The 15,454-nt window shown below is 44.1% G+C and overlaps 1 protein-coding gene across 4 annotated transcripts in view; it reads left to right on the top strand.

Annotated features, from left to right (window-relative positions):
- Nucleotides 1–15,454, top strand: part of pdia5 (protein disulfide isomerase family A, member 5) — a 49,154-nt gene that overhangs the window by 20,349 nt on the left and 13,351 nt on the right. For all 4 annotated transcript variants that reach the window (XR_007032130.1, XM_047337333.1, XM_035604526.2 and 1 more), the window contains exons 8-13: nucleotides 520–587; nucleotides 2,993–3,084; nucleotides 5,696–5,767; nucleotides 8,605–8,741; nucleotides 14,125–14,195; nucleotides 14,977–15,140. Coding sequence is in view for 3 of the 4 variants with exons in the window: in XM_047337333.1 (XP_047193289.1) it covers nucleotides 520–587; nucleotides 2,993–3,084; nucleotides 5,696–5,767; nucleotides 8,605–8,741; nucleotides 14,125–14,195; nucleotides 14,977–15,140 (604 nt within the window). In the remaining variant the exon portion in view is untranslated. The remainder of the gene's footprint in view (nucleotides 1–519; nucleotides 588–2,992; nucleotides 3,085–5,695; nucleotides 5,768–8,604; nucleotides 8,742–14,124; nucleotides 14,196–14,976; nucleotides 15,141–15,454) is intronic.

Raw genomic sequence — 15,454 nt, 5'->3', positions numbered from 1 at the left:
TAATGATTCTCTGAATTATTAATTCATCTTTCACTTTGTCAGGAAATTGTTGTAATATCTTATTGTTGCAATGTCACCAGAGCTCAAAGCAACATGTTGAAATTGTTTATTTTTAATTTAATTTTGTTTTTTTCCACCAGCGTTCCACTTAAAATCTGCACAACTTTTAAACCAATAACTTAAACATAAGGCTTAAAAAATGTACCGATCAATGAAACTACAGGCAATTTTATTCTGTTGATTGATTGCTTCAACAACACTTTAAGATATAAAACCTGTTATGTCAGAGTTAACTGTCTCGTGTTATTGTTGCTCAATCGTAAATACTTTACATGGGCCTTCCTCTGTGTTGAGCTCAGTTAGTAGTCCATAGTTTTCTATTCACCATATTTTTAATAGCAGATTGACAAAGAAGCATTTTTCCCTGTTTCTGACCCTGAAGTTGGGTAAACCTTTGACTGTTGTATCGATGCTTTTAGAGTTTTTGGTAACCATTTTGTTCATCTATTTTGGTTGAAGGGTGTGGCGTGTGCAAGAGAATGCAGCCCATCTTCCAGCAAGCAGCCACAGAGACAAAAGGAAAATACGTAAGTCTGATGAATCCTCCCGTCGGACAATTGGTCAACTGTCTTATCTCATTGCGATAAACCGTCTTTGATCCGCTGGCGTCTCTGGCTCTGACGTTTTGCAGATTAGATGAGACGTGACGGCAGTGAAGGCCTGGATGGTTACCTTGGCTTACCTTGCTTGTTTTGCCTCCAAAACTTCTCACAAGTAGAATACCTCAACCCTGCTTGTGCCATATGTTTTCATTAAGGAGGATAATAATAACCCTGGTGGACATTTGAGGCAGATCAGAAGCCTTGATGCTCGGCTGTGTTTTGGTTTGCTTCTACATACCAGAGCTATTGCAGAACGTACACTCCAAAGCCTACCAACCTGTCCCAGCAATATGGTTTTAAGATTTTTGGTGTTTTATAGTATTGTACAGATCTAAAATCAGTGACGACTGTATACGTGTTTGTTTTTTAACTTTACTTAGCACCTGCAGCCACATTTAAGGGCCAAGACCCTTTCATGTGAAGTTTACAACCTCCATATAAATGAAACGTCAGTGTAGTCTGGCCACTCTTTGTGTCTTTGCTCCCTAACTTTTCCTGTTTTCATCTAATTTTCTTCCACTTGCTGGTGTCACTGGTCTTCCTAAAGACCCAAGCTGTATTGCAACAGCAAGCAAACCTGATGGGGCTTGTGGGCGAGGTCGTGCTCTTGTCCCAGCTGCTGAAACAGATTTTTCAACAGAGCACTGCACAAAAGCAAACCACAGGCCTATGCGATTATCTCAAGAGCCAAACCTTTTGTGTTATAAACACTTTTTCCTCAAGCACCAGAAGAAGTCAGTGTGAACATTCTGCAGAGAGGCGGCTGCCTGAGGAGACGGCAAAGTAGAGCAAGTGCATTGTGTGTTTGCCTCCACAGCTGGAAATGAGTGACAACATAATTTAACTGCATGTTTGTTTGATTATTTGACAATGCCTATGAGGAATGGAATATAGAGGGATGTGTGTGTGTGTCTGTGTGTGTGTGAGAGAGAGAGAGAGAGAGGCTGAGATACGTTTTAGGGAGTGTGCCTGTTATTGCAAGAGATTAACAGTGCAGCTGAGAAGTGAAAGGTGTGAATACTGAATTGGTGGCCAGTCAAGCTGTAAATGCCTCCCGGTTTTGGATACAGAGGCGAATTTTAAAGTGTTGTCTCGCCAGGCTGAAACAGCTGAAAAAAACCTGCTTTGATTGTATCGTTGGGGCTTTTTCCGCCCTATTTATTCAGTATAATCTTTAAATTTGGACACATACTACATAACGGGGATATTGTTGGAGTGCACTTTCAAATTGATATGTGTGGAGAAGCCACAGAGGGCTTGTTATGAATCATGGATGCACTTGTAGATATTTTTGTCATGAACACATTGAACAGGGTGTTGTACAACAGCTCTTCATAGAGGAAACCTGGGAAGTGGCAGTTGTCAGATTTATATCAAAGAAATGTCAGTGTGGAAGAATATTTCCACGTATTCATCATTTATTTCCCCACATGCCTACCTGGGTATGCAGGTATTGGATTTTTCACTGCTAACTCTGCGAAAGCTGCAAGAAGGTGTAACCGTATCTGAGGCCGACTCTGACGGAATATGATTTTTGGACTGGAAAGACCAAATTTCAACGAAAAACACATCTCTTATATCACTGGACAAGCAAAGGTGTTTCCTCCCTTTCACCACTTGACTTGTAAAACACTTGGGTTTTCTTTCTACTTGTGCAGACAGTCCATCATCTTGAGCCAGATTAAATATTATAACATGTACTATATTTCATAAACTCATTTATGAAGTTCAATTGCCCAAAAACATTAGCATTCAAAACTAGTGCCGGAATTCTTGTCATGCAAAACCTAACTTGATCTTTATACAAAAATACCAAATAATAATCTTAGCTGCAAGTTAACATGCTAATGTTAACACCTTTAGAGTAAGGGGGATATTGACATCGACCAAATGCATTTACTGTTCAAATAGTCCAAATATATTAAATTACTTGAATTGCTAATTTTGCTAAACCCAATGTACGTTTGTTCTTGTCTACACTTTTTTGTGTTAATCACGTCTGACATCAGGTGTTCGCCTGTTTCAACGCAGCTGAAGTAAATGACTCGTCTTCTTTGTGCTACGTAAATTTTATAGTGTAATTTATAGTGAGTGTTTCAATGCAGCCTGCTCATCAATATCCATTAAAATCTGTGTTGCTTCACAGCGTTGTCTCTTTTCATACTCTGACTCATCCGTCTTTTTTTACCTTGATCCCTTTGGTGATGACCAACCTATGTTGATGTTCAATGTCCTTTCTCTTTGTCGTCTCTCCTCCTTCATTATTCTCTACCTCCCTGACCACCCCTCCTTTTCCTCCTTGGCTTGTTTTTTTTTTTTTTAATTTTAAGGTGCTGGCGGGGATGAACGTGCACCCGGCCGAGTTCGATGGCCTCAAGCAGGAGTACGACGTCAAAGGCTACCCGACCTTCTGCTACTTTGAGTGAGTCGCGTCCTCTCATCCGTCTCACTTTAGGCCCGCTCCTCTCTTCCAAGGCTCTGAACATAAGAGCAGGGCGACTTCAAACGGAAAGTGGAGCTCTCGCTTCTTGAGCACCGGCAGACACGATGGCAGCAGACTTGAAGCTTGTAAAGACGACCGTCACGGTTCAGAACTCGCTTCTAACAGGTGGAAAGAAGGAAGTTTTTCTGACGAGCTCTGGGGATCCTCGGGCGCTTCCTTTGAAAAAAAGTAAACTCACAGTGAGAAGGTCAAGGATTGGGGGTTCAGCGTGGTGCCACCGCGAGAGGAGACGGACACGCGGGCGGTGCTGTGTGGTTGGCTAGAAAAGGGCAGCTGGAATGATTTGCAGAGTTATCGATTAGTTCATAGATAAAATACTCGTTTGATGATTGATTCAAGTCATTTTTCACCCCCCAAAAAAGCCAAGCAGGCTGTGGTTCCAGCTTCTCTGTGGTGATTAATTGCTGTTTATTCTTTGTCTCTGGTGAAAGTAAACTGATACATACGGCTTCGGAGTTTTGGTTTGGACCAAATGAGCACTTTAGACCGGCCAGTGCAGTTCCCTGCCAGAGACAAGACATTGTAATGTGAGAAAAGTTCAACTTTTTGCTGAAGTACCCTGCGTTCTTGTTTCTTGCCCAGAGCCCTTTGCTGCAGGAACCACACTGTGCCGGTACAGCTGCCCCACTTAAAACAAATGGAAAAGGCTGCAGAGTTGTTGTTTTTTTCCTCCCTGACAAACCCACAAAACGACTCGGCAGTTTTAATTATTGATACGTCAGACAAAGTAAAGACCTTTTCATTTACAATACCAAAGTTTTTATTTCCACCTCCAGGAACACCTTAAGGCCTCGCGTGACATTGATTTAGCACTTGGCTTTTTAGCGTTTGGAAGGAATTTATGCTGTCGGTAATCTGATCATTTCAGTTTGCTGTGTGTAAATATGCATAAGGACTCGCATACACACAAACTCCCGAGCTTGTAGCCATACACACAGCAGGGGGCTGAGAGTGTGACTGATAGTGTTTGTTAGTGCAGACCCCCCTCCCAGCACGAGCATCCCTGCACTGTCCTCATATTTACAGTGCTGTTCACTGTGTGCTCTCTGTTGTCTGCTCCTTATATACCTCCTGCACCGGCTTTATCAACCCCATTTTCACATTAAACACTCTCTCATTCCAATCTGGCCTTTTAATTAGACTGGGACTGATTAAGTGCCTCTGTGGTTAGTCCGCACGCGCGCGCACACACACACACACACACACACACACACACACACACACACACACACACTTTCTCGTGAGTGTGTATATTGTGTGGATGTGTTGCACTGCATCCGTGGGTTGCCGAGCCGGAGCCAGTCTGTTAGCCGGGAGCACATTAGTGTCGGCGCCGGGGCTAGCTGACGACCGTCCGAGCCCATTGGCTTCAGTAATGAGCCCCTCACTGATAAACGGCAGCTAATCACTGCAGGGCAAATCCGCATCAATGCCGCTGGACTCGTCGCCGCACCCGCTGTAAGATCAAGTGTTCAAGGTCTTTCACCTACGAAAACCTCACTGCCCCAACACAGCAGCAGCAGCAGCAGCTTTCTGTCAATTACACAAACAACAGAGGTGAAGCTGTTGCCTCTTCTTTTGTCCTTGAGGTGTCCTTTCAACAGAGCAAAATGCTCGGCCAAGTGACATCCATTCACATTTTCCCAATTTTGATTTTGCAATGTTTTAGTGTACTTTACAGGAGCAGAGATAAAGCAAGGCGAATATAGAGGTGGTCGTAAATCACTCTGATTGAATTCCAAGCGGCCGCTCGCTGCCTCAGTCGTCTGTTCGCTTAAATATGCAAGTTTTAAGCTGCAAATCCAGTGTGTGCAATCACGTTTCACCTTTAATAGTGTCCACTTGTAACAGCGGTCGTCCTCAGCCTCTGCCTGTGCAGAATCACGCTGCCCAGAGCCAGCCACTACTACTGACACTGATCCTTCAGCACTGGGCTGAGCCGCAAACATTCGCTTTCATGCCTTCATTTAGTCCCAGCGAATAGATTAGATAAAGTCCTCCCTACCAACAAAATCTGCTTACGCTTTGAATCTTTTCAGCGTGTAAAGCTAAGAAGATGCTCCCAGCTCATTTCAAATGCATTGCGACGCGTTACTGGCGTTTTCTTATATGCATGTTTAAGCTGGACATTGAAAGTAAAAAAAATGCAAGACAGCGGAAGGAGTATCAATCATTGCTGAACATTTTGTCAGCCCTCATGGAACTTTTTTTGGCAAAGAGCCTGTTCTGTTTCTCAAGGGTCTGACCATCTCTTTGTCTTATAATGTGGGTTACGTTACGTTTGCAGTGATTGTGTTTCCTCTTGTCCGTCACTCATGACCGGGATTACTGGGTACAGTATGTTGATGCGTGCAGACAGTATCCATATTAACTTGTATATTATGTCCAATAAAGATCCGTCCTGCTGTTCACGAGTTACAGTCTCTATTTGTAGATGTCGAATGATGACAGTACCCCAACATAATGTTGTCCATTGCTGACGGATTGTTTCGAGATTTCATCTTGTTTTTCTCTTCCTGTTGTTTTTCAGGAAGGGGAAGTTCCTTCACCACTATGAAAACTACGGCGCTACAGCCAAGGACATCGCTGACTGGATAAAGAAGTGAGAATGGTTCTTATCACTTTCACCCTCTTTGAGATGCACTGAATTGAATTTTGTCTGTGTCCAATAAACTGCTTGTGCACTTCACCTCAGATGTCTGGCCCTGGCATCTCAGGGGACGGCTACCGAAACCAGGAGTTCAATTATTAAAGACCATAATGTCCAAAAGCTCCGACATTATCTGTTCAGCTCTCAGCACTGGGAGAAATTAAGAAAATTGGTTTCTTATTTGTTGTTGGTACATAAACGTTATCTAGCACCATTTATTTCACTGACTCCCATTTCCTAGGAAGACATTTGTCTGTGATGCTTTATTCTCAATCTGGTCTTTTTCTCTCTCTCTGTGGTCGTAGCTCCAAGTGCAACACGTCTTGTGCGTGTAAGAGCAGAATCTCGAAGCAGGCTGTTGCAAAATCCTGTGAAACTTCGTAAACATTAGATACAGACGGAGACATTTTCTTTGTTTTTTTCTATCCAACTTGTAGCTCATCGGTTGTTGCCACAGGTATGTTGTTCATCCTAACAGCATGGCGCCCACACGCAAAGTTAACCTAATAATACAAGCGGGGGTGGATGATTGAATTAACCATTAGCCGACTGATTGTTATGGCTGCTTTCATGAATTCAATCTGAAATGGTCAGAGCATCATCTGAACTGTCGCTCAGAATTTTCAGTTTCAGATTGTCCCAGGGTTTACTCATGGAAACATGAGAAGATAATGCTTTGTTACAGCAGCCGGTATCATGGCACATAACACACCAAAATATAAGAAATATAAAAGTAAGTAGAGTACGAACCGCAAAAATGATACGAAAATAAGGAATGTGCATAAAATAGCAAGATATCAGTTGCCAGTAATGTGCAGAAGAACATGGTAACATGAAGTCTTGTGTTATACAGAGTCCAGAGTGATCTCTGTCAGACAGAGGTGTTGTATGTTAAGTCTGTTCTTACCCTGTTGCTTTTGAGCATTAAAAAAAAAAAATCTTATAAGAGTACCATTAATGTACCAGATCAATAAGTAATTTTGCTGAGTGTCATAGTGCCGTTTAAATCTTAACGATGCCCATCCCTAGGTATCATCTTATCTTTCGGCTGTGGTCTTCATCACGCCTCTCCTCACCCTGACTCACCTTGGCACGGTGTCATCAATCTACACCTGCTCTGCCCTCGTCTCGTCTTTTCTCTTCTTTTTTTCTCACCTTGGCTCTCTGCCTGTAACTGTCTCTCGCTCGCTCTCTCGCTTGGCTCCCTCCCTCCTGTTTCCCGTTCCCCTCCACCTCCTCCCCTCTTCCACTTGTGTCGAGGGCCTGGCAGGAAAGCCACGGCCGTCCACGGGGTTGCGGCCAGAGGGCACAGAGCAGGGCTTTCACAGCGATCACAGGAAACGGAGCGAGACAAGGCAGAGGATGTGTTCGAGCAGCTTCGTCGGCCCAGGGGCCGAACAACTCCCTGTCCAGTCCTGAGCTTTTACTGCTCGGCATATTCAGGGACCAGCAGTTTAATTTAGATGTGGTCACCAGATGGAAAACTGTGACTAATCAAATTGACAGAGGCACAATGCTTAGTAAAATTTGACCTCAAATGTGATAAACAATGGGGAAATTTCTTTTATTTGTCATAACTTTCCCCCTGCTTATTTCTGTAACAAAACATATACAATAAATTTAGCATGAAAGAAGTGACATGTTGTACATAAATATGTTCCACATGGTAAAAAGGTAGAGGGCCGGTCTCCCGCGAGCCTCATCATCACATCTGCAGTTTGTCCAGTTGGAGCACTTTTTCATCTGGAGATGCCGCAGATGAGGGAAAAGCTGAAAGTCTTTTTTGAAGTAGACGGCGCTGAAAGGTTTTTTGTCCCCAGAACAGTCGTGTGCATGGTGCTATTTCTGCAGCGCACTCTGCCTGCGATTTTTAATCTCTTGTCCCCCCATTTATCTCTTTCCCCTCGTTTCCTTTATACTCCGAGTTCGAATGTCTCGGTTTTCTTTTTGATTTCCCACTCATTTTCACCTTTTCTTGTCATTGGCCTAGAGTCTAGTTTCAAGGTCGTAAGAGGAGAGAACAGAGAAGAGTCAGTAGCACTGATCACATCACTCCTGTCCAGTGGTGTTACACCATTAACAGAGAACAGCAGAAGGGGTGTGGTTGCATAGTGACACGAGGGAAGAGCAGCCGAAGATCAACGCCTGAGTGTCGCTTCAGTCCCTGCTGCTCCCTGATCCTGAGCTTTGTCACGTATTAAAGAGATGTTGATTATTCTGATGACATTGTGGATAAGAGGTTCAGCATTTCTCAACGTGCCAGTTGCACAGTTCTAGTGGGGTTTTTTTGTGTTTTTTTTTAAAAGATTACATCCTCATGCGGATTCAGCCTCTCGGCTCAGGCCAGAATGTGCGATGGTGAGAGGAGATTGCAGAAAATATGTGTGTGTTTGGCCAAATTCCAGACTTAGGACCAGTTTATCGGGGCAAGTCTTGTCTCCACTGGTGGAGCAAAGCAGTCTACCCAATCGGATAACAGTTGATTTTGTGCGTCTAATGTCTAATGTCTCTACAAATGACCAAAGTAAATGTGTGTGTCTTTTTAAATGACGTGCGGGGGAGTTTGTGGTTGTTCATATCGTCCACTTGTTCTTGGCATTGCACCACTGTGTGCTGTCAACAAGGCGCGGCTGCTTTGTGTTTGTGGCCGGGTTACAGCTGCCTCTGATTAATGCTCCATACGGATAAAAACATACCAGCTGGAATTTGCCTGCTTTTTTATTTTCTTACTTCTTTTCAAGGTCCCTGACCTCTGTTTCCCTTTCTGTCTCCCCTTCCTGTTTTTTCAGCCCTCAGGCCCCCCAGCCGAAGACCCCCGAGGTGCCGTGGTCGGAGTCCGACTCCCCAGTCTTCCACCTGACTGACGAGTCCTTTGACGTCTTCCTGGAGGAACATCCCACAGCCCTGATCATGTTCTATGCCCCTTGTGAGTAGGAAAGCACAGAGCAGCACGTTGACTGCTGATTTTTTTTTTTTAAATAATGAATCAATAATTGATCTTTACGATGTCAAAAAAATTGTGAAAAAAAAATGTTTCAGTTGTAAAATATGTGCGGCGGCGTGTCAGAGGAGCTTCACATTCCTTCCTGCTGTGTAAAACATTCTCTCCCCAGATTCTCTGGGGCTCCACTATTATTCAACAAACAACACCACTGTTTCGTGCAGGCACACCATTACTCCCAGCTGCAGAACGTAGCCAAAGAAAGACTGGAGATGAATAAGATTAGGTAATAACCTAAGCTGGACCCGGCATGGTCAATGTGTAAAACTCAGGACGTTGCTGAAAACGGTTGAGGAACCTGTAAGCCAAATTAACATATTCATGATGGCATCGCATCATATTTGCATTCTGCCGGACTCGGCTCCTTTTATCTGTTTGCACTTTGGCTCAGTCGGATATTACACAGACTTGGTAACCAGGGAGCTGGTAGGGAAGAAGTCCACTTAATGTCCGGTTCAACTGCTTTGGACATTTTTGCATTTCACACGTATGGCACGTTAGCTCTGGATGATGTCTGCAAAAGTTCAGGGTTGCAGTGAGAGAGAGACGTGGGGCAGCACCCGTGGAGGAAAGTAGCTAAGGCTTGTCCAATACGTTTCTAGATTTATCACTAGATGCATTTCGGAAAAAAATTAAAGTCACTATAGGGTTTGATAACAGAAACTGTCGGCATCGATTAATTTTCAGAAAGCAACGGCGAATGCGGAAACTCCTAAAATGCCGCCGGTGTAACTTCACTAAATTCACATCGACGAATGGTGCAACTCGATCATGAACCTCAACTCTATCTCTCACTCGGAGGCATTCAGCGATATAGTTCTCGACCCAAACCCAGAAGACAAGCTGTCTGCAGTAACTTAAGATTCCTCTATCGCACGCTCACTCTTTGAGTTCATCATCACAAAGAGAAAACCGCATTGCCATATGGTTCGCATAAGCCTGGCCGTGGTTTTTATTTATCCGTGCCCAGTACTGCCGTTGTTACGCGGAACTTGGTAAACATGCCAGATTTTTTTTGTCAGGGGGTTAGATTGGATTATTTTTCCAGCTCCAGATTGCTTCGCTCCCGGCCAGCCCCCCTGCTTGTGAGGGAGCCGTCCGAAAGGAGACTTTGCATGTTGAATAAAATGCGACCAACCCATAGCTGTTAAATCAGGAAAAAGATAGATGTACCCCATTTTCTGAGTGCAACAGCTACTCGACACAATCGGAATTGTTTTGCAACCAATTTTTGGACCTTTCACTTTTTGTAAGATTTCTTTTAGCCTCCTCTTAACTTCTGACCACATCGCCTCCTCGTCCTGTTCTCCTCCCCTCAGTCTCCCCAGTTTGAAAATAAATGAATAAATATATACACGTGGCCTCCCCCCCCCCCCCCCCCCCCCCCCCGAGCTTTCACCCTAATGATGATTCATTGTTATCAAAATTTCATTACATAACTTTGCAGCAGAGCCTTCGTTCCTCCGGGCTGCCTGGAGCCCTGCACTCCACCCAGAGGGTAAACACTCTCTCCAGTGGCTGAGGAGATTTAAACTCATCCTCAACGCTCGCTCACTGCAGTGGGACATCCACTCGTTATGATGCACTGCCGAAAAACTCGAAAATATTTTTTTACACTTTTAGTTTTCCCTAAAAGTAACTTCTGCCAGTTGGCAGGACCAAGAAAAGAAAAAAAAAAACTGTCATGATGTTAAATTTTCTGTCAACACTGAATAGAAAAAGGCCAAGTGACATAATCGCGTTTGTGAGATCAGCGCGTTCGGAATGTGAAAAAAACCAGCGTTACACAAGACGTCCAAACGAGGAGAGTGAAATGTTGCATGCAAGCCTTTTGGATCAGCTCCTGGTCAATAAGTAGTTCCAGTGCCTAAGTGTGTGTATCATTGCGTTCTCGCTCGCAGCTCCTCTGGGCGAAAGAGTCGAAGAGTTCAGGGCTTCAGCCAGCGCTTGTTTGAAGAAGAAAACATTTTTTCAAAATGCCTTAACGCCAAATTGGTCGATTGATCACAAGTTTATTTGGCGCAGAAAAATCCTCCAAAAATGGTCTTGAGTTAGTGTGACAGGCCTAAAGATACAGTATGTGAAATATTTAGCTCATGAAATAGGACAGTTAAGTGAATCTTCCCAAAAAGAGAGAACCTCTAGTATAAAAAGAGCATCTGATTGCAAAATGAAACCTTTTCTTAAAAGTCATTCAGGAATCTTTGCTTTGTCTTAGGTTTATATTAAACTTTACATCCTGACTTGCAACAACTGTTAGTTCTCATACAAACTTGCAGAGATTATTCTCCTGTCATTAATTGGTGTAGTTATCTGTTGCCTACGTCAGGAAACAAGACTGGGTAACTCCAGTTTTATTTATTTATTTAATATTTATTATTATAGACGCTCGTCCTGCAGTTGACCTCACCCTGCCGAAAGCCGGCAGTCACACACACACACACACACACACACACACACACACGCACACACACGCACACACATGCACACCAAGCAAGGGCAGTCAGCTGAAACAGGCTGCATTAAGTCTTTTCAGCTTGCACACACAAACACACACACACAGACATCTGTACACCCATGACGCATATCAAACACATATTTCACACAATGACACAAGCATTTATTGCACACAATTACACCGCATATCCCTGTCTTTCTCACACACACACACACACACACACACACACACACGCACACACACACACACACACACTGCCTTGCTGCTTCAATGCAGTTTCTTAATGGCCCTGCTGTCAGAGTGAGATTAATGCTCTACCAACCACCGCCATCAGCTTGCATTTCTGTCTGTCCACCTCTCAGCGTGGCCGTTCTCTGAACAGCACTCGAGGCAAAACCGCGTCCTGGACCCAAACAGAAAACACCTCTCGGCCACCGCAGAATATTGAATACAGTGTCTTTCCTGCAAGATATGGCAGGAAATGTCGTAACTCGCCACTTAGCGAGTAGGCCACAGGCTGGGTTTACACTGCTGCAGTGGACAGTTGACCTCGCAACACCCCGACGTCCAACATTCGCTGTAAAGCAGATGGAGCTCAGGCTTTATGGTTTTTAGCGTACATCACTTTTCATAACAGCTACAGTGGTGTGTGTGTGGCCAGTGTTGGAATGTTCTCCTGACTCTGATCTCTTCTCCCTCACACTCGGTCTGAATCAGCAATATTTGACCGGTTTCTACACACACACACACGCGCACACACACATTGTTCTGAATGCGGAGCAGGGCTGATGCAGAGAACAGGACAGACATTTTCGTTTTTTCTTCTTACTCATCACTTTAAAGGGTCAGACAAAGTCCTTTATAGTCACTAGCTGTCTCTGTTCAGCCTCGACACAATCTGCATGATCACACACCACAGTGATTCAGTTGAAAGAGAGAGAGGCTTTTTTCTTTTCTTTTCTTTTTTTTTCCTAGAGCCATATCACACTTGATTTATAGCCTGTGCCAGCACTGCATTATATATTGAAGAAAGGAATTCCTGAACTGTTATGACAAGGGCAATTTACCATGTTTGGAAATGTACCAAGTTTGTTTCATGCATCTGTGGACAACAGTACTATGAGAGCCACGCACACACACACGCACACACACACATACTGCTCATCCCTGATCAAACAGCATATTCATTAAATCTTAAGACAAAACATCCTGTACATTGTTTGGGACCAATATTGGGTCTGTGTGTTTGAAAGTCATTTAAGATCCAAAAATAAAATGTTTGCCATTTTGCTCATGAAATATTAAACACACATCCACACCGAACATGGAATTCTTCTTCCTGGTGCTTGGAGTTCGGACAGAATTGATGCAAGCAAATTCACACATACTTACTGTACATGACTACTTCCAGTGTGTGTGTGTGTGTGTGTGTGTGTGTGTGTGTGTGTGTGTGTGTGTGTGTGTGTGTGTGTGTGTGTGTGTGTGTGTGTGTGTGTGTGTGTGTGTGTGTGTGTGTGTGTGTGTGTGTGTGTGTGTGTGTGTGTGTGTGTGTGTGTGTGTGTGTGTGTGTGTGTGTGTTGCCGCCTTTCGCCGTTACGATATTGTTGCGGTTTCCTGTAAACCCTCCGTCAGCAGCTTCACTCTCCGCTCCCTACTGCCGTGCTCAGCTTATGATGTTAATACATGGAAACGCGATAAAACTGTTTATGTCTTGCTACGGGACATCAAAAGTTACACGAACGAATATAATACAGCACACCACCAGTCATGATATTGATTCCAGGCGTGTCGCCAAGGCTCTGCCCACACCTCCACCGTTTGTTTCCCCTTTGTCCTCCTCTTGCTCTCGTTCTTTCACTGCTTCTGCTGTCATCACTTACTTAGTCTCGCTCAGTTTGTCTCTAACATGCTTACTCACACGCAAACACACACACACACACACGCACACACACACACACACACACACACACACACACATGCCTGCGAGTCAAACGTGTACTAATCAATCAGACGTGAATTAACTCTCCTGGTCAACACAAGAGGACTCATCTGGTTTACGGTTCTGGCCTCAGCACGGTGGCAGTGCAGCCCCGGGTAAACGAGGGTGAAACAGCACGACACCGGAGAACCGCAGCCGTTGACCCATTTGTTTTGGCGTGACGGCTCCGCGGATGTAATGTTGTGCAAAAGGTCGCGAGATTTCAAAGATGTCTCTCGATAGCAATGACTTTGTGTTGTTACTTCTTGTCACATTGCTGCTTCCTTAATATTTTGTTTACTATCCCTGATATGACTGTTTTAGATAACTGATATTATCGGTCAATACATAACGTTAATAAAAAACAGTACATCAATGTTTTTTTACGTTACGTCATTTTTCATGGATTTTTATTGACTATCTTGTTGACAAGTTTATAATAATAATACATTTTATTCATGGCTGCCTTTCAGGACACTCAAGGACACATTGTATGTACAAATAATAAATGATAAAAACAGATACACAACAGTAAAAACAGACCAAACTACAAATATACAGAGCAATAAACAACAACAGACCAATAGAAGAACAAGTTAATACTAAAACATTTCTATTTTTCAAATATATACTTATTTCACTTGTCATCATCATACTGCAATATATCCTGCCTGAGCGTATTATCATTGTCCCTAATATATTTAAATAACCAGTTTTACAGGATTATTGCCAAAAAAATTCACAGAAAAAATTGGCAGATTCACTGTTATCAAATTTTTTCTTTCTTCTTTCAAATACCAATATTGATCTCATCCTCTGACATCTGACAGCGGTCGGTCGGAGCTCTAACGCGTTTGTTTTGAATCTTTCAGGGTGCGGCCACTGCAAGAAGATGAAGCCAGAGTATGACGAGGCTGCTGAAGTACTCAACAAAGGCGCAGATGTACGTTACCTAACGTTTGCTTGTGTGTTTTTGTGTGCTTGCGTGGTTCATCCACTTTTCACATCTCACACTCCTGATGAGCACACCACACAGAAGTACACGGGCGTAGCGGGTGAGCCTCATTAACAGATCATAATCATAATCCCTCCTTTTTGGCCTGGATGGCTGCTGGCCGATGCGACTGACCCCAGTGGGTCAGCCTGCACGACTTCCCGGCGCTCTGTGTTTCTGATTAGTCGAGTGTGTTGCTCCTCCCGTCTCTCCTCTCCTCCGTTATGTCCTCTGTGGTAATCTAACGCTCCCCAGCCAGGCGCAGGGCCTGTAAAACTCCAGCCTGGTGACTGGAGCAATTATCTCATCCGCGAGAGAGCCCCCCCCCCCCCCCCCCCCCCCCCCCCTCGACCAGACGCCTGGACCTCCTCCTCGTGGCTGTCTGCCCAGCACTGGAGGTCAATGGAAAAGCCTGGCCATTATCTAATATAGATGGACTGGAGCCTCGCTCACCCTGAGCCCTTAAGACCCACATATCATTTATTTTTCTCGCCTTTGCTTCTTCTGCTTGTTTTTTTTTTTTTCTTTCAATGCAGCACTTTTTAAATACAGAAAATACTTTGCTGGCTCCCTCGCAAAGGTTGAACTCTCCGAAGGAGGTGGTGTTAATTGGTGTCACGTAAAGATTTAGTCTAAGGGACCTTGAAAGGTTCTAACTGGATAAATGCTTATTGTTTTGCCAAAGTCCCACATTACTTAACATTTGCTGTTTGTTTTTTTACTTCGCAAGAGTCCGGGCGTGCTGGCAGCGGTGGACACCACGGTGCACAAGGCTGCGGGGGAACGCTTCAAGATCTCAGGTTTCCCGACCGTTAAGTATTTCGAGAAAGGCGAGGAGAAGTATACGCTGCCGCATCTGCGCAGCAAAGACAAGATCATCGAGTTCATGCACAAGTGAGTCACACAAGGCAACGCGATCACTTATTTACTTCTGTCCGGTAAACTCTGCCTGCGCAAAGTTTGCACTCCGTTCACATTTGACAAACGCAGCAGGAGATTAATCGAGTCGGACGCGTTCACATCCAACAGGAAAATCTCTGGAACATTCTGTGGCGTCTGGGTAGAGAAGCAGGGGGCAGGACATGACAATAATTCTTCTGTGGAAAGCAGAGTTTTGGTTTACAGGCATCAACACGCTCCCTCGCCATGGGCTCACTCTGACATTGTCCGGAAATTTCACTAGAAAATGTCCAGAGCAACATTTGGAG

Source organism: Scophthalmus maximus, chromosome 14 (genome assembly GCF_022379125.1).
Source record: "Scophthalmus maximus strain ysfricsl-2021 chromosome 14, ASM2237912v1, whole genome shotgun sequence".
Taxonomy (NCBI): domain Eukaryota; kingdom Metazoa; phylum Chordata; class Actinopteri; order Pleuronectiformes; family Scophthalmidae; genus Scophthalmus; species Scophthalmus maximus.
Note: the sequence above shows the minus strand (reverse complement) of the source record. Positions and strands in the feature narration are given on the sequence as shown.